At 38.1% G+C, this 19,430-nt stretch overlaps 1 protein-coding gene across 1 annotated transcript in view; it reads right to left on the minus strand.

The window, feature by feature from the left end:
- The window catches only part of LOC147865846 (putative UPF0481 protein At3g02645), a 47,389-nt gene extending 31,113 nt beyond the window's left edge, over positions 1-16,276 (minus strand). Inside the window, exon 1 of the mRNA XM_087316196.1 lies at positions 15,203-16,276. Within this exon, the coding sequence (XP_087172322.1) occupies positions 15,203-16,118 (916 nt within the window). The 5' untranslated portion in view covers positions 16,119-16,276. The remainder of the gene's footprint in view (positions 1-15,202) is intronic.
- Positions 16,277-19,430: the final 3,154 nt, after the last annotated feature.

A 19,430-nucleotide genomic window follows, 5' to 3' on the forward strand; every position in this document is an offset into this window, starting at 1 on the left:
GACATGAACTAATGTAACCATAAAATAAAGATAAAAGATAGATAGATAGGTAGAAAGGAGAGGGAGAAAGAAGGGTGCCGATCTACCCGACCACCCCCGAGTGAAGGGATAGAGACGGACTCGAGCCTCAATCGGCATCCCATACCACCGTCATGGCGTCGACTCGTACCTGATGCTGGCGCACTCGCTACAAGAGTTGATCCACCACGAAATAGAGTCTCGACGTAGTCAACAAGATGATCAAATGAGGGTAGGTAGGCCTCTTATAAATAGCAATACCCAAGGCCCCTAGACAAGTTCACACTTGGCCTAATGGGTTGTCTCAATCCCGAGGATTAAAAGTAATCCTCCCCTTCTTTACACTCTCGTTTAACCCTCACACTTATCCAGGTGTATAGAATACTACGGTAAATTCTCACCACGGGATATTATATGGTCATGGCTGTAACATACTACCCCTCTTTAAAACATTGCACTCTTGCAATGAAAAGTTAGGGAAGTTAGTTCTAAGAGTATTTTTGCGTTCCCTTGTGGTATCTTTTATTAATTTATCCATCCATTTTATTTTAAATTCTCGGATTACTTTATTACATAGATTTGTTGTTATAACATCGAGAATTCTTTCTGGTACATGTGGTTTAGAAGATAATTCTTCGGAAGTAACCAGAGTTTCAGTTGTAACAGTGTTCCCGGATTCGAAGCTAAGCGTTTCACCCATTCCAACAGGGAAGCAAGTGACGAAGATGACTCGCTTGATATAATTCCATCACGAGGAGGGGGCATAGGACATGGAGCTTGAGCTTGGAGAAAAGGTGTACTAAGAAGACATGGTCTTTCTTCTTCTTCGTCGAGGTTTGAAACTTGTCTCGCCTTCGGAGAACTCCCCTAACTTTTCGAGCTACTCATCTTTAATGCAGGTTCGAGGTTATGGTCATGGCTTTCGATATCTGGAGTAGTCAACTTCTTTTTGATAGCACTAGTGTCTGAATTCAGTCCGACTTGACCCGCGATTAATCTTCGGTTCTCAAGTGCCTTCAAATACTTGACATACACGAGTTAGAGCAATGGCCCACCTTCAAAGCTGAATCTGTTGCTTTTTGATATAGAAGACCACATTGTGACTCTATCAGAGCCCCTAAGGGCTCTCACAAAATACTTTGACTTCATTAAGCTTTATGATGTCGAGCTCCTCAATGATCATCTTTATCCACAATCCTTCTTTCACCATTAATGTCGTTGCAACATATTCCACTTCGGTGCTAGAAAGAGCCACAGATACTTGACAGTTGGTTCTCCATGCAATTTCTCCATCGGCAAATGTGAAAACCATACAAGATGTGGAGTAGGAGGTATCAAGATCTACCCCCCCCCCAATCCGAATCCGTCCAACCAACTAATGGTGTTTGGAGCCAACCATTAAGTTGAGATGAATTCCTAGCTTGGAAAGACTTGTATGTTAGACCTATGTCTTTAGTGTATTGTAGACAACGAAGAACTCGATTTAAAGCATTCCAATGAACTACTCTAGCATTTCGTATAAATCCAGAAAGAAAACCACCTGCGTAAGACAAATCCTGACGTGTACAAGTCACAACATACTTTATACTTCCAAGGATTTGTCGATAAGGAAGTGTTTTCATGAGTTGCTCTTCTTCCAGGGTCTTTGGACTATCATTGGATGATAGTTTGCACGGTACGGTCATTGGTGTTGCAATAAGTTTACAGTCGGACATCCGGAACTTGTGAAGAATTTCTTTGACCAAGTTCTGTTGCAACATAGTAAGTGTGCCTTCCATCCTAGTCCTTGTTACCTTGATACCAAGGTAATACTCTAGTGGTCCAAGGTCTTTGACGGGAAACTTCTCCGTGAGTTGATTTATAGCCTTTCGCATTGAAGTAGTAGAGTTAACGGCAATTCACAAATCATCAACATACACACCAATGATCACATAACACTTCCTTCCTTACGAATGTAAAGATTTGGTTCCGCTTGAAGACGCCGGAAATAAATAGACGCCGGAGCTTGTGGTGCCACATTCATGGAGATTGTTTCAAACCATACAATGACTTATGAAGCTTACAAACATACTCTGGGAATTTCAAATCTTCAAAAAACGGTGGTTGTTGCATGAATATTTCTTCATTTAAGTCACCATGTAAAAATGCGGTTTCAATATCCATGTGGTGAAGTTCGAGATTGAAACCGGCTGAAAAAGCAAGCATGGTTCGTAGTGGAACCATTTTTAGTGCTGGAACAAATGTTTCTTTAAAATCCACACTAAGAATTTGCAAAAAACCACGAGCAACGACACGAGGTTTATATCTCGTCACTACACCATGTGCATCCTTCTTCTTTGTAAGTACCCACTTACTAGATATGACATTGCGATTCTTCAGTCGTGGCACCAAAGTCCATGTTCCATTTCGCATCAGTGCATCCATCTCCGTTTGCATCGCCGACTTCCACATTTCACTCTCGGGACCATTAAGGGTTGCCTTTGGAGTGAGATTTATGTCTACAAGTGGAATATCACCGTAATCATCTTCAAACTCGCCAATAGGCTCCAGTCCCAATTTTATGTTGGCCATAAGTGCTTCGAATGGTTGTGTGGCTTCCAAAATTTCGTAAATATAACGAAATTTTGGCTTGATTGGTTGCGGTTGATCATCAAAATCTTCATTTGTTGGGTAAGTGTAGAGTGGAGAAGAAAATATATTGACATTAGGTGATGCTTCTGGTTTGAAACATGTATGTGGGTGACTTAAATTCACATGAGAACTATTAGTTATACTTTGGCTATTGTAAATAGGTGTGAATAAGTCATTGTCCGATGAAGAATAACATTGAGCAATTAGTTGCTCAACTGAATTGGAGCAATAAAAGGTCTACCTCTACCTCTCGAGTCCTTGCTCCTTCTCTACGATGGCGTTTCCTGAAGAAGAGGAAGAGGAAGAAGATGAAGATGAATATTATCAGATTCAATACTACAATTCCAATGGAATAAAACATATCAGTGATGAAGTATGAGAAGAGGAAACTTCAGCTCCATCTTCCACGACTTATATCGTGTTCGGCGGACCAAAGGATGTGCTGAGGAACCTCATTGCACCAGAAAAGGGTTTAGTCATGAGCTTAACATCAGAGAAGATGAATGGAGAGAGAGTACATGACAGTCATGAGCTTAACATCATTGGACATGACAATGGTTTCATCACTTAACTTCAGCTTGATCTTCCACGACTTGTCGTGCACAAAGGCATGGAGGATGTGCTGAGTATTTCTCTCCGCCATGGCTGACGGCATCGGTCATTGCTGCAATCCTAATCCTTGTGCTAACATTATTGCAGACAGTCTACGCGATCTTAGGCTATTACTAGTGCAATCGCTAATGAATCCTAGATCACATTAGGAAGCTCAAACACTATTAATTGTTGAGCTTTTATTTCTTGGTTCCTTTTATTTATTTATGTCTATTTGATTTATAATTATCCACATGAGCTTTTATCATTGTGGAACATTGTCCTAAGCATCTATTTGGCTATAAATAAGAACATGGTAACACATGGTATTGTATTTACAATTACTTGATCTCTGTTTAATGCATTAGTCAATAATTATTTGTTGCAATGATTGGATTTGGATTTGAGCTTTAGTTAAGTAATTGTGCTGTTCATTCCCAATGAAGGATACCTTGTATCAACCGCATTCCATAATTAATAATACTAGGGTACCATTAGAATGCCCAATCATAGCCATACAATGCGTAGTAACCAAAATCAATGAGCTGAAACTTATTTTGTTGGTTGCAACCCAGACATTGACAACATGCTGATCTCTGTGAATCTAGCGCAATGCTGTGCCAATGCAAATACTTCTATTTTGATTCACGGCCAGTAGCGAGGGATGATTCTGGCATTGCTCATGAGCTATGAGGCAAGACTTGACCTGTGCTTAAGACCTTGCTTGCTGGCTTTCGATTGAGAAAATAGGTTGGACACAAATGTATTTCTGGTTGAATTTGTATTTTTGGGTTTTGAGTAATGCAGAAGACATCAAAATAACATTATCAACACGTTCGCGTTCACAAGTGGAAGGATCGCGCATAAATGGAAGGATAAGGGAAATTTTAGGGGTTTTTCAATGATTTTACAAAACACATTGATACCAGTATCATACAAGTTCAAACATACTATGAAAAAGGTTAAAAATCCACTATTTTCGTGATTTAGAAGTAACTAAAAAAAGACGAATTTCAAAAACATACATTCTCAATTTATATCACAAACTTTACAACCAATGTTATTTTATAAGAAACGATTTTTGGGAAATCATAAGAATTCAAAACACATGATTTTATATTACTCGATTTGTTACAAGCGGAATGTAGTTACACTTAATAGCCAAATATACATTCATGATCACTCCTTTACGGAGAATCACTACTATAACTAATATACAATGACGATTCCTCCTCATCATCCTCGTCAGTGCATTATCTTCGTCATAAACCAAATGGTTTGACTCTAGATTATATGTAGCAGATCTCGTTTGCCTTTGACTCGAGCCACCTTGTAGACCTGGTAATTTTTCTTTTATTATATCTATTGTTGACTTCCTTAATCGTCCGGCTTTTGTAAGTGTGAAGTCGTACACGATGATATCCACATCAGAGATATCAAGGGTCGAGGTGTTACGAATGTTTCGCTTCCTCTTCCTACCTCCCCTTCTTGTTTGGCATTCAATCATCTCCAATGTATACTTACCTGTAAAAGCATTTGCACTTCTAGTGTTGTACCAATGAACATTTATAGACTTGATCGTGTTATCTATTTCATGCATTAGCACTTCTAGAATTTTACCAACCCAAAATTGGTGGCCATGTGAGTTCTCATCAGCCGGCGTTGCAATCAACATCCCCGCGGTGAGCTCTTGCAAATTTCCTTGCCATCTAGCTTCGGCTGCTTTGGTCATCCTTGGTCCCACATAAATGTCTCTTTGTTGTGGATGGACCAAGCTGTCATTAATCGCATTTACTAGTCGCTCCGGACTTCTATTTACGCGATCATGTTGCAGCGACCATGTGAATGGCGTTTCCAAATTCCAATTATCAACAGATACACAATTGTCTATAATTTCTTTCTGATCACTATAAAATACATCCCACCATGACGTGTCTTGTTGTGCGGCATATTTCTTGGCGGCCTCAATATGTTTTCTTTTTTCTTCTAAGGCTTGGAGCCATGACCGTTTTTGTTCTAATACCAAGTCGCTCTGCAACTGTCCTTTCTTCTCAATTGGCATTTGCTTAGCTCCATGGACAATTGTACTCGGCATACAAAGTAATAACTGGCAACCACCTTCAGGTTCCCATGTTGTAGAAGATGAATATTGTTTAGCATACAAAAGTGTAGAACCACTTATTCCATTTTTCTTTATCAAAAAAATGTGATTGAAACTTATATTGTTTAACTGAGCAAGCACTTTAACATTCCCACCACCCCCATCTAATATATATCTCTTAAAGTCATATACCTCCTTCAAGTGTAACACTTTTGGGCGTGGTGTATATGCATCACAAATGACATCAAATAGTTTAGGTAAAGTGAAAGCATCATGCCGAGACAACTGTCTGGAGAATGTGCTAAACATCTGATCTATATGGTCATGTGTGTGGCCAACCAAAAGGAAATTGACTTTCACTTTCCTAAACAATTCTAGGTTGACCAACATACTTAGATAGCCAAATACAGTTGAATTTTTGTTCTCTCTAGCAGTATTGTCCAATTGAATGTATAGAACAGGGGGGAAAGGTTGTCCCCAAGACATCAAAACTCGGTGAATCACTGTAACTGTTAGGTTAGGGTCATTGTGAACATTGGGGTAAGTAATGAAGACGTGATGTCGAACAGACCTATTATAAGCCAAGCATCCCACCAAGTGCATTTGAACAAGGCACTCATCATTGACATCTTTGGGGAGCCTCCGCATATGCGGCAAGCATGTCTTCTTCTGGTCCATGCCATCTATCATTAAGCACATGTATTGTTCAGGCCTCTTCAAACACTTCTCTCTATGATGCATCGCCTTCCTTCGTTCTAAGGATTGTGCCTCGCGATGCTCTTGTAGTAACTTCTTACTCGTATCCTTTTCCATTGATGTCTTTGCACCTTTAGCCAAACTTTTAAGATTTGCACAAATGGAGCAATAACCCATACGTACTTTACGAGGAATAATAACATTTGAAAACCGAGCTCTCCATAATCTTGTGAATTGGCTATAGGTGATAGACTTATTACGTGAGCCTAGCATTTCAGATCGATAGACATCATAAACTTCCCGACGGGTATAATTATCAGAAAGATGCATCCTACCTGTAGTGGGCATTACTTCACAATTTAACTGAAAGTAAGTTTTCATCCAGCCAATAGCTAGTCTTCCAATTGCACCTTTCATACTTGGAACCTCTTTACAATTGAGCATCTGATCCCCGCTAAGTAGATGTTGTTGTACTCTATGTAGCCGCATGTTACTAACACATAACACAATTTTGAATGCAACTCTACATATCTGTTGCGCATGGAAGATATAATACTCGAATGATACTTTGATCCCCGTACATTTGTCAGATACTAGTTGCATATGTGATCCGAGGTAAGTGTCTTGCTCATCACCGGTCATCGAAAAATAGTATCGCCTTAATTCTCGCAACTTTGATTTTCCAATCATAGACATACAACCACGGGCACAACATATTTTGTTGACATCAAATCCAATCTGTTTATCTGATGTCACCAAGCTAAATCTAGCCAGACGAATTCTTCGTGGGATTCTCTAATATGCATAGGGCTCCCAGATTTCTCTTCCTGCATAGAGGTTGGTGTAACCTTGTTACAGTCTAATTCTCTGTTCTGACCATCGCCAATGTTATTCAATGTTTCCTGGGCACTTCCTTCATTCCCGGTATCTTTATTAATATCGTATTCTTCAATAGAGAACTCTTCACATGTGTCATTATTTGCATTCCCTGTAGATGAGCTCAGACAATATTCTTCGATAGAATATGGTGAGTCGGTCGAAAGACAATATTCTTCAATCGAATATGGTGACTCTGTTGATAAACAATACTCTTCAGTAGAAAACGATGTGTCTGATGACAAACAATATTCTTCAATCGAGAACGGTGAATCTTCACTCATGGCTTAAGGTCTAGATAGGGCTCTCTAAGTTATACTCCTCTCTAACCATATACTCCTCCCTAAACATAAACTTCTCTCTAAACAAAAGCCAAACCAATAGAATGTCTATATTATGTAATATTCTATTAAAATACAATACATCTAAAAATTATTTTTAATAAAGTAATTTAACTTAAATTATCAATCATTATATAAACTAGATCTAAATGATGTTAAATCAAGTAAAATATAAAACTAATCATTAACAAGCCTTGAATATGTTGGATTAATGTTAAAATCATTGGCTAATTAATGACACCCATTTTGATATAGAACGTCTCACTCATTGATTCTTTAAGGCTCACCATTTTAATTATTAGACTTATCAATCATTGGTTAATTCATGCCCACATCTTTAATACATAACTATTGAGAGTCATAAAATTTTTTGCTTTTAGTAATCAATCATTGGTACATTCATGAACCTCTATCATTGTCTCCTTCATAACCTTTGAGCTGATTGTAGGTTTTTATGAGTATAAAAGATTGATCAATATATTAGTTTGACTTTGTAATCATTAATACAATCATAAGTTACTATAGTTAATGTGACTATGGTTACAAACTAACTATCCTCAAAGTTACCAACATTGGTTAAGATGACTATGGTTACTTTAACCATGGGTTCAATCCCTATAAATAGGAAGACCTCATCATATTTCACTCACCAGAGCGTACAGAGCGTACAGAGCACTCAGAGCACACAGAGCACACAGAGCACACAGAGCACTCAAGGCACAAAGCACGAAAGCGCGATCTCCGCCTCCACACAACACGATCAACCATGTCTTCCAAGAGAGTCGAGCGCGAGGAGTCCAGGTAGGCCTCTGACACTGTGGACATTTTTGTAAATATGTTTCGTTTCCCGAAAAACTCGATACGGCGTATCGAGTTCATGTATACAATACAAATATTTATACACGAACTCGATACGGCGTATCGAGTTCATGTATACAATACAAATATTTATACACGAACTCGATACGGCGTATCGAGTTCGTGTATAAATATTTGTATTGTATACACGAACTCGATACGGCGTATCGAGTTCGTGTTTAAAGTGTAGCCTTTGAGAGAGAAAAATCGTTTACGGGGTGGAAATGTTATCAAATTGTCTGTCAAAATCAGTCTTTCTATGTTGAGTTTACTTACTTCTAAACAAATACAAGCTCTAATTATAGGTGTTTTTTGACCTACTTTAGCTTAAAATAGTAGAAAATGATCTACAAATTGCATTCACTATGGCAAATTCTCATCAATATAGGTTTAGAATCTATATAAGTCATATCTACTATTTAAAAGAATATATAACCCGTTTTACTTATTACGATATATATTTTCTAGGTTGAATAGCCATGCCTACAATAGATTTTTGAATATGTTACTGCTCCTAGAAACTGTTCTTCATTATAATAACAACTTCAATCTACGTAACTGTCTAACTTATGTTTTTGCATATACTTTCTTAAATAGGTCGTTTGAGAATCTGTCAGACCGACCCGTGAAGAAAATTAAGCTTCGCATACAAGGTTCTCCAATCGAAGCCCAGACCAAGGTAACTCCGGAGTCCATAAAGAGAGGAAAAAAGCTTCTATTTAACGAAGAGACAAAATCTCAGCCCCATAGTGATGTAAGCCAAAAGAAAATTGTCGCCGCTACTGGAGGCGAAGACCTTCCTGACCGAGATCTAACGGACAAGGAATGGTGTATGCAATATATCGACTCAAAGAAAAAAGTCGTATTGTATACAGCAAAGAAGAAGGGTGAGGGGCAGCTAGGAAAAGAAACTCCATTTATGTATGGCCGAATTCTACGATTTGACTACGAAGATGCAGATTCGGCCAACATACTGGTAATGATAGAGTGCTCCAAGGGGGTACGCAAAGTGTTCCTTTCAGAAGACCTTTTAGTAAAGGAATCTTGTGGGCCTGAAGTGTTCAAAAAAGCACTTGATAACTCACAAAACCTGATTGTTACCTTGAGGCCTTATATACAAGGCCATGTAACTCTACGAGATGAAGAGCCCTCCCACTTGAAGGCCACTAAAAAGGTATCCAAAGTCCAGTCAAGACCAGCCAAGAAGAAGACAACGAAAATGTCGGATACGGATTCGACAAGTGACAATGAAGAAGAGGATAATAAGGGGACGCCAGGAGCCGAGCTGGCCTCGGGTGTTTTGTCATCCGAGCAGAATAAAATAAGAAGAGAGTTAATGCAACGGAAGCTGGTCAGGAAAGGGCAAGTATTTAATTTGCCTATAACACACATCCATCGGCCCCCTATTGATGAAAAAACAGGTCGAAGACCACTTGAGATTAGAGAGCCTCATCGCATGCATGTTCAAAATCTCAAGAAAAAAATGAAAATTAATCCTCATGCCACAGTGGTGCCTTTTATTGTTATGGTGGATCCTGAAGAATGTGAAACCATTGAAGATTTTGATATCAGAAAGCATGATCAATATAATTATTTTGTCATTGGTGGATCGCATTCAACAGAGGCACGTCGACAACTTGTCAGAGAACATCCAACCACTTTCTTCTTCAAGTATGCCGAGTGCAAAATATATGTTGGGCTCACAACCGAAGAGGCTAAGCTGTTGGCATGGGACCATAATAATGATAATGACTATAGGCAGAAAATGTCGTCTATTGAGCGAATCCGGTTCTTCCACCACGAGTATTTAGATGTGAAACAAAAGTTTGGTGTGAAGTTACATCCAGGCCTTCGACGTCAATGTCTGCATGAAGTCGGCATTGTGGTAGATGATAATGTTAGGTCCGATGGTCTTCGAAAGTATGAATCTTGGTTTCAATTGGCGTTTAGAGATGGAGAAGTATGGGACCTCCAAGATCAAATCTTCTCAATGTGGGAGAATAAGGAGGTAAAGGGTCAACGACAAAAGAAATGTAGGGTTGACCCTCAACTAGAATTAAAGTCACAAGCCGCCAAGAGAATTGACTTGACAATTGAAGAAGCGGCAGGCGACATGAAGCTGTCTCTATGGAGAGCGATGCAAGGTATTAAGGACGAGCAGCTTCTTGTGTCCGTTTTGTCAAGGGTTGTGGCGAAAGATTTAAGCCTTGAAGAAATGGTCACCGAGTTCAATAAGTAAGTCTTTCAAATACTGAAATTGTAGTCTATCTGGTGTAATTCAAAGTTCTAATCTTGATTTCTAATTTTACAGTCATAAGGTGTACATGAAGATCCAAGAAGTAATGATGAAACAACTTGGATGTATAACTTGGGAACAAGTGACCGAGGATTATCCTCTAACGTCTTCGTATAAGGCGTTATCAGAGTATTTTATTGCATTCAAGGATTGGGTTAGTATTGATATTTTTTCATTACCCTTTCATCATATTTAGAGGTTGCGTAATAATACCTGATGTCCTATTGCTTCTATTAGAAACCGTGTCGAGGCAAGAAACAAGGAGAAGTTAAGGATATACACGATTTCCCTACATCCTTCCTTGCACATCTCGAGCGAGCTAGAAAAGAAAAGGATCGTCGCTTAGTCAAGGCGTACGAAATGGAGGAAGATGGCTCGTTTAAAAAATTTAGCCACAAGAAAGATATTACGAGAGATCTTTACTACAATGTGGTTTGCGGTGATGTCATCGAGTTGATCCAGAAGGTGCCAAAGAAGGAATATACGCTAATGATTGTGGATATTCCTTACGGATTTCGAATGGCTGGGTCATCATACGACGATGAACCGTTTAGGTTTAAACAATTGGAGAAGATGGTCAAGGATTTCGCTGAGCTAACGACCGCATCCTTGTGGCGAATAGTTGTCTTTCATAGTATGGACCAAGGGTACTCGGTAGCTCAAGCTTTGAGATCTCGTTGCCATGGCATCGAGAACCTTGCATGGTAAGGATTATTTATAGGTGTCTTTCATTATATTGCAATTCTTAAGGTTGTTGAATCTATTTTTAACTCGATGAATTATTTTTTATAGGATCAAGACCAATGTAAATAGAGGGCCAACTTTTCGGTTCGTTAATGCCATTGAATACATAACGGTTGGCTACTTCGATGAAATTAAAAAACAGAGAATCAAAGAGCATTCTAATGAAGTGGGAGGTTCAAATCTGTTGGTATATCCAGCAGTGACTCGGAAATTGCGACATGTCACCACGACAGAACGGGGACTTGTCAACCCATACCAAAAACCTCAACGACTTATGATGCGCTTGATCGAGATGTTTTCTGTCGAAGGAGACTGGATATTAGATCTCTTTTCTGGCACAGGTATTCCTCGAACTAGGGTAACGATCTTGAGATAACCAATCCCTTTTTTTTCGTTTGACAACTAAATCTTCTTGTTACTTACATCACAGGAACTACGTCAGCATGTGCATTGAAGCTGTTTAGGAATACAGTTGCATTGGAGAAGGACGAGGACCAAGTTATATTTATTAATATGCGGATTAAGGCTTTGTGGGAGTGCCCAGACCAGGATGAGGAGGTCGGTGCAAAGAACCTCGCCAATACAGAAAGGTTTCAACCCGCTTCGCGAGAGCCTATTCCTCCGTTAGCCGGCGAACCGGGAGAGCTAATAGAGCTTGATGATGAGCTTATAGAAGATATTTCGTTGGCCCGGCTAACAGGGGAAACCAATGCACGTATAGCCGAAGACAGTTCTACACAAGATGATGAAGAAAATGACGTAGATGAATTGATTGCTATGTAATAGACTCTATAAAGAATATGACACTGACGATTTGTTAAGATTTCACATTATTAATACAAATTTTGGGTTTTACCTAGTGGATTCTATTCTTTATAATCATCTATATGTTTCAATTTTATTTTTATATACCTCATTAGTAGATTTATGATATTGGTTTCACCGCGTGCATAGCTGACTACCAAACTTATGGAGAAACATGAACTAGCTTAAATGGAGGCTGATTTTGGTCCAAGCTAACCTTAACAGAACATGGCCCTATAATTATTGCCATGACTGTCCATGTTGTTATTATGGATCTTTGTCTTATATTGTTAAAACAGGTCTAGTTTCTATTCCATTGCTGCTTAGATTGTGTAGTGTGTTGATAATGGTTCCAGTTGCGTTATCATTCGGAGTTTGATCTTGTGTGAATCACCTAAGCAATAGAGTAGATCAATTTTAAATATAGGTATGAAAGCCTAATAGGTTTGTTATTTCCACGACATTATCCTAAAGTTCACTGCCTTACATTGTGCACAATTATATACACATATGGTTTGATCCCATATGAACAAACTGAGGAATAGATTAGATCAACTTTTAATATAAGTATTGAATACTTTAATAAGTTAGTTATTCCAATCACTTATCCTAATGTGCACTATCCTACATTTTCGACAATTACATACATGCACGTATGGGTCAAAGTATAAATTATATCTCATTTTATTAGTATGGATACAAGTACACCTCATAATTTTGTAAAACCTACCTAATTAATATAAGTCTTTAAGTTAGTGTTTCCCTTGTCGCACAATAGTGCCATATTGAGCCATAGTTGAACTTTATTTAGATACATTAACTTATCAACATGTCTAAACTTGCATGATTTCTAATGATCTCCACTCGTAGATCTATCATGTATTTTTATATTTGCAAATTCTTATCAAGTTGAGGAACATGTGATACTAGTGCATCCAATTATTGTAGAGAGGGTGTATTTGCTTCGTTTTAAGAAGATTCTACAAGTGGAATGCGCAATCCTTCCACTTGTGAACGCGAACGTGTTTATCGTGTCATTTTGCATAGAAAGCAAATATTCCATTCCATTTTTTAGTCCAATCCTCTATGCTTTCAGACATCTCATGGGCAAAATCAACTCTATGATCCAATACATAGCATAGTCAACTCCTTATTGTAAAGGTTTGTGCATGTGCAACGAGGTTGCTCAACACATGCTTCATCCCACTCTTTTAGTTAATATATTATAGTCTAGATTCTAATCTCATTTAGGCCAGCTTGATGTTGATATTAGAGGTAAAGTTTTTTCTTTTTTAGTGATGGGCTGAGCTTTTGAAGCAATGGGTTTTTTGTTTAGTGTGTTGCTCTTTGTTGATTAATGATATTAAATACAGCAGTGATCACGATACAAAATTTGACAAACAGAAATATTCATCACATAATTTGCTCAACATATAAGAAATTGGATTAGAATTAGGTTTCAAATTAACATAAACACTTTGAGAAAAAAAGGGACGAATTGACTACAAGTCATCACGATTATCGGAGAACAGAGACGAAAAGATAGGCAAGCATCCATAGCTAGTTTTGGTGGGACCTATGAAGCCCTCAAGTTTTCAAAATTTTATATATTGTTAGTCTCAGTTAACACCTTTTCTATAATTAACTGGTCTTCTTCTTGACAGTATGATATATTTTATTGTCACATTTACGTTATGACATTGTGATGATGATGAAAAGGCATCATATTCTGACGACATTTTAAAAGGTTATATGTTCAACTACAATGTCAAAGTGTTATTTTTTTATCCTTGAATTCACACCCAAAAGAGAAGAGCTACATAAATCAGTTTAAAAAGAATAATATATTTGAGCAATAGGAAACAGATGAAGGCAATCCAGGAAACCATAATATGTTTGCATTCTGCAAATATTAAACAATTTCAAAGTGGAAATGGACCTCGCTAAATGGATTTCAGAATCACAATGTCTGAAATCTTTTACGAGTATATATTGTGTTGTCCATTCCCAATGAAGTATACCTTGTGTAAATCTCATTACATAATCATTAATATTACAATGCCCAATAGTAGTCATACAATGCGTAACCACAATATATGAGCTTAAACATAGTTTGTTAGATGCAACGTAGATGTTGATGGGTCTCCATGAACCTGGTGCAATGCTGTGCCAATCAATGGCCAGGGATGATTTGGGCAAGATTTGACCTTTGCGCTTCAGACCTTCATGACTGTCAATTAATAGAAAAGGTGGTAAACAAATGTGCTGATGGTTAGAGTAATCTTGGAGACATGAAGACTTCCATTTTCAGCAAATACACTTGCTGCATATTACTTATCAACATCCATAGTTTTAGGTTGAGCCCTTGTGTACATTTTGGCAATGCATTGTATGCTAACAAGTGGTCGATCAATGCGTATGTGATTGAGACTCATACAAAATGTGCTTCATTTTAGTTGGGAAAGGATGAGATCATTGCTTGTTTAATGACATTCTCGATAATACACTAATCACCAATTATATATTGTAAGTACAATATGGGATTACAACTACCATGTCTAAACATCTACTCTTATTCCTTCTGATTTTAATTTAAGTTCTATAACAACTACTACATCTTCCAAGAATCACAATCTTCCAAGTTAAAAAATAACAGAACTAAAGTACAATGAGATCCCAAATGAATGAAAAATAACAGAAATAACAAAGCATTGTTATTTTGACCCCAAGGTTTGATTAAGGTTCGGTGGTGAATTTAGGGCTAAAATTGGTAATAGCCTGCGACAGTATACCCTGTCTGCACTAATGAGAATAGGAGCAGTAGAAATGCCACTAGGAGCGAAATGGTTAGCCATGGCCGAGAGAAATACTTTTCTCGAAACTCCACATACATGGGACGCCAAGGACTCTCGTAGTGGTGTAGTACATCTACTATCAAGTTATCCCATCTCTCGCATGTTCGAATGTCGATGTTGGTGCACATGTCGTTCCACATCTTGAGCAATTTCTCATCACTCCCCAAGTGATTCTCGATCACTTGTGCCTTTGTCAAGATCGTTACATCCTCAGGTGTGTCGATGAGCGAGTCCATGATGGTGATATACTTAGTGAACTCACCATTATTTGTGGAGGTCTGTTCATGGGCAAGCAGGTTCCTCAGCACATCCTCTGTCTTGTCATACACCACAATCCGTGGGAGATCGAACCGAAGGCTCGTCTTGTCATAGTTCATCACTGATATGGAACCTTCAATTGCCTTGAATCGGATCCCGGCTTTAGAAAGCTGAGACGCTGTTGGCAGGCGATCGCGATATATAGTCATCTTGTGAGCTGCTTCTTCTGTCGCGAAATGATTCCAAAGTGGTGGGAATGTACATGGATTGATGGCTTTATTCTCATTATTTTGTAATTGTTCCCTGACTACCCAAACATATAGGCAATCAAGTAGATGAGTGTAATTCACAAACTCGGGAGTTTCAAAAATTTCGGCAATCTCTGCGCGGGACAAATTCTTGCTGATATAGAATGGATCAGTCATTTCAACAGCATAAAGCAATCCTTCCTGGAGTTCATCCACTTCAAATTCGACTTTCTTCGGAAACGTTTCAATCAGCTTCGCTAGAAATGAGATGGGAATCTGGTTGCCCATCACGAACAAGTCCCTCACTACTTCTTTTAATGTGATGCTATTGTTGCAGATTTTTTCGAACTGGGTGTGTTCCTCCAGTGTGGAATCCCAGTCAGTCTGAAGAAACAGCAAGAATTCACGAAAGAAGATGGTATCCACAGTCACCAAAAGCTGGAGGGACTCGGAACTATAATTGGGAAGGCCTGAATAATGATTTTGAAGATCAGAGGGGTCATAGAAGAGGCGTTTCATGAGCTCTTCCACATCTGATATCTCATGTCCTTTGATGAATTTATTCACAGAAAGTGCCTTACAATCATAAAGAGAAGAGCTCCCGCTAAGCATTTCATGCAACGGTCCGATGGTCACGATCCGAGGCCGGTATGATTCGGGCTTGACATCCACTAATGCTTTTGGAGGCTTCGAGATCTCAGCATACACGGGTCTATCAGCTTTAGTATCGGTCTCATTGATCCTTAGCTTCATGTATTTTCTCCAATTCTCTTCTTCAGGAGAGGATTCAAATTGATCCATTTGATGTGGAAGCTTGATTTCCTTGTTGATATTCTCTTAATCTTCTTCTTCACAATTCCTTCTGTGGGCACAAACCTGATGCTTTCTTGATTTCCTAGTCTTTTCTTGCAGGAGATAAGAATAGATAGAGAGAAAAATGTGTGTGAGAGAGAGAGGGTGCGAGATAAGCATGCCAGAATCATATATGGAGAGAGATAAAGCGAGAGAGAGACCACAATCATGCCATTTTATACACAGGAAGCATCTATTCCATTCAGATTTTTGGTCAATTCTTCTACGATTTCAGAAATCTCGTGGGGTTTGGATGAGCTGATTAGACGTAGCAAATTCAACTCCTTATATATTGCAAAAATCTCGTGGGGTTTGTGAATGGGCAATGACTTTTCTCAATACGTTATCGGTGCCATTCTTGAATTTATATTACAGCCAAAAGCTTGACCTTCATTTTAGAGACAAAAGTTTTCCTTTTTCATTCAGCCGAATTTGTTACATTTGATTGCACCGGTCTCTGTTGGATTAATGTTAGTATTTGATACATTTTAAAAGCACAAGTACTGATCACATAAATTTTCATAACGTATACGTAATTTGGATTAGAGTTTGGTCTCAAATTGACAAAAAATAGGGTGAATTGACTCAAAATGTTCACATGCTGTAATTGCTTGATAGGAAATAAGTTAGAGTAGTTCTTGGTCGACGCAGAAATCCTCACTCTATGATTTTAAAATCCGCCCACATTTTAATATCTTAAAATATAATCCATGAAATGCATACTTAATCGTCATCAATCAATCAATGATAGTTTTTTCTAACTCCCAAAAACAATTGTGATTGATTGCTTTCCAAGTCCAATGTATAGAAAGTTGAAAGTGACCTACCATTGCATTATTGGCCTACAAGGAATCGATGTCACTACCCTAGTTATAAAAAGTCATAGGAAAACACTACATGCCATAATCGAGATTTCTGATTATGTTATTGTCAGTGTGTAATCTAGGAATGGGAACTAGTAACAAAATCTGAATGCCACACACAGATCAGAATTTGGGAAGATGAAAGTTGAAATATAGGAGACTTAGGAACAACTAAGAAGTCAGAACTACAATGTAAAGCAGATATGCTCTAAGTTAACAATTTTTTTGATTGAGTAACCGAATCAGCTAATGACCAAAAAGAAAGTGATTGCTATATTTATTTTTGAATAAATAAATAAATACATAAATAAACTAATGAATAACTAAACATATATATGTATGTATATATATAAAGATAACGAGAAGATAAAGATTTGTGAGCGGTTGTTCTTGTCGTCAATCAGCTATGACTATACAACACCTTTCCTATCCTTTTGGATTAGGTTCCTTGTTCTCTATTTTTATTTTGCATTTCTACAGTTTTGTTGTTCATTCCACCCAATAGGGTGAAGATTTATGCCAAGGCTATTGCCTTGAGGCATATGTATTCCTTTAAAGAAAACTAGAGAGGTTGTACTCAGTTGTACTTAGAACCTAGTAAAATTGTTTGGAACCTAAGGTTCCCAATGTTTTTCCCAATTTGGGTCTACACGTAAAATTTGGTGTTGGTTGCTTCTATTGTTACCTGAGTTGGTGGTTTAAGCTAATCTATATTCATCCTAGAGTATTCCCAGCAACTCGAGTAAAAGCGGCAATTCATACCTTTCGCGCAAGATTGGAATATGGATGAATCTTTTCACGGATGATTAACTTGACTAGACCAAACTACAGAATATGGAAGTCGACGATGCAGGAAATTTTGTTATGCAAAGACTTGTGTTGCATGTACAATGTGGTCTTGACAAACCAAAAGAAATTAGATGCACCGACTTGGGAAGTCATGCATCTAAAAACAAGTGCATACATGTGATGTTGAATCATAGACATAAGTCTATACAACAACTTTGATGTTGAGGCGAAAGCAAATATATTGTCGAAAAAAATAGAAAGTATGTTTGAAACCAAGAATGTTCCGAATAGAGTCTCTCTATTCAAAAAGATTGTAAAGCTAAGATATCACGATAGCTCTAGTATGGTTGAGCACTTGAATCAAACTATCTCTTTAGAAATACCTTTAGCAGATGGGGTATTGGGGTTATTATTGTTAGGGTCTCTCCCAAATAGTTGGGAAACACTTGTGGTGACACTAGGGAACTCAACACCACAAGGAAAGCAGCTAACATTGCTACAGTTAAGTCAAGTCTTCTTAATGAAGAAGCACGACGAAAAGAGTCAAGTCAGCATTAAGCCTTTGTCAAGAAAACAACCCCAATAAAGGGAGAAGCCATTATCAAGGTCCACAAAATCATAAAAATAATTTTAAAGGGATAGTGTAAATCTATAAATAGGAAAGACCTTAAGAAAGACTTTTCATGGAGTTATTGTGGCGGTCAAATTCACTACGAAAGAGATTGTAGAAAGAAGACAAGGGAGCAAACGAATGGAACTAATGACGACAAGAAAAATGACCCTCCAATAGCCACATGTGATGACAACATTTCTATTGTTTGTGATGATTCTTGTGTTATTCAACATGCCAACAAATCGATTCGATTATTGACTTGTAAACCCCGTATCGGGCGATGTTAGCATCATATGCCCGTGATGCCACCTTAAGGAATTTGAGAGAGTGACATCTTCATCTTTTGACACCATGTCACTCGGATCTTCTTTCATGTCCGCCATGGCGTTTTTCTTCCTACTATTAGATGGATCTATGGATTCATTAATTTGATGTATGTGATCAATCTTAGCATGAATTCTGGACACTGTCGAGACCATCTTCATTCATCAATTCTTATTGTTGACAACTCAACCTATCCAAAGTGTTAGCAATTATGTCGCCACTTTCTACTTTAATGAGCTTACATTCCATGTGAGATTGTTGAGGAACTTGTAACACTTGTTGTCCAATGATTGAGGTAAATTGAAAGACAATTTGAACAATATAGACCACATTTATCAACATCATATAATGAATGAACCTATAATGTCTCTTTCTTAACTCTAGCTATTTAGACGTCTACAGTTTGACTTTCATCCTCCCAAATGGTGATTTGTGTTGTCCGTTAAGGGTTACCATTGTGGTTATGTTATGGTAGACCTCACCACAAAGATTCACCATACCACAAACAAAGAGGGTTAAAAAACCCCCATGGGTTTGTGGCATGTTTTGGAAGGGGAATAAAAAAGGTGGCATTTGTGTACAAATTACTAGCTTATATTTCTGCAAAGAGGAATGACCTCTTGTGCAAATATTCGATATGCACTATGTGGCCACGACTGGGCACTCTATACT

Source organism: Azolla caroliniana, unplaced genomic scaffold (genome assembly GCF_043228905.1).
Source record: "Azolla caroliniana isolate FFs.n. ecotype wild unplaced genomic scaffold, voAzoCaro1.0.p SCAF_3, whole genome shotgun sequence".
Classification (NCBI taxonomy): Eukaryota; Viridiplantae; Streptophyta; class Polypodiopsida; order Salviniales; family Salviniaceae; genus Azolla; species Azolla caroliniana.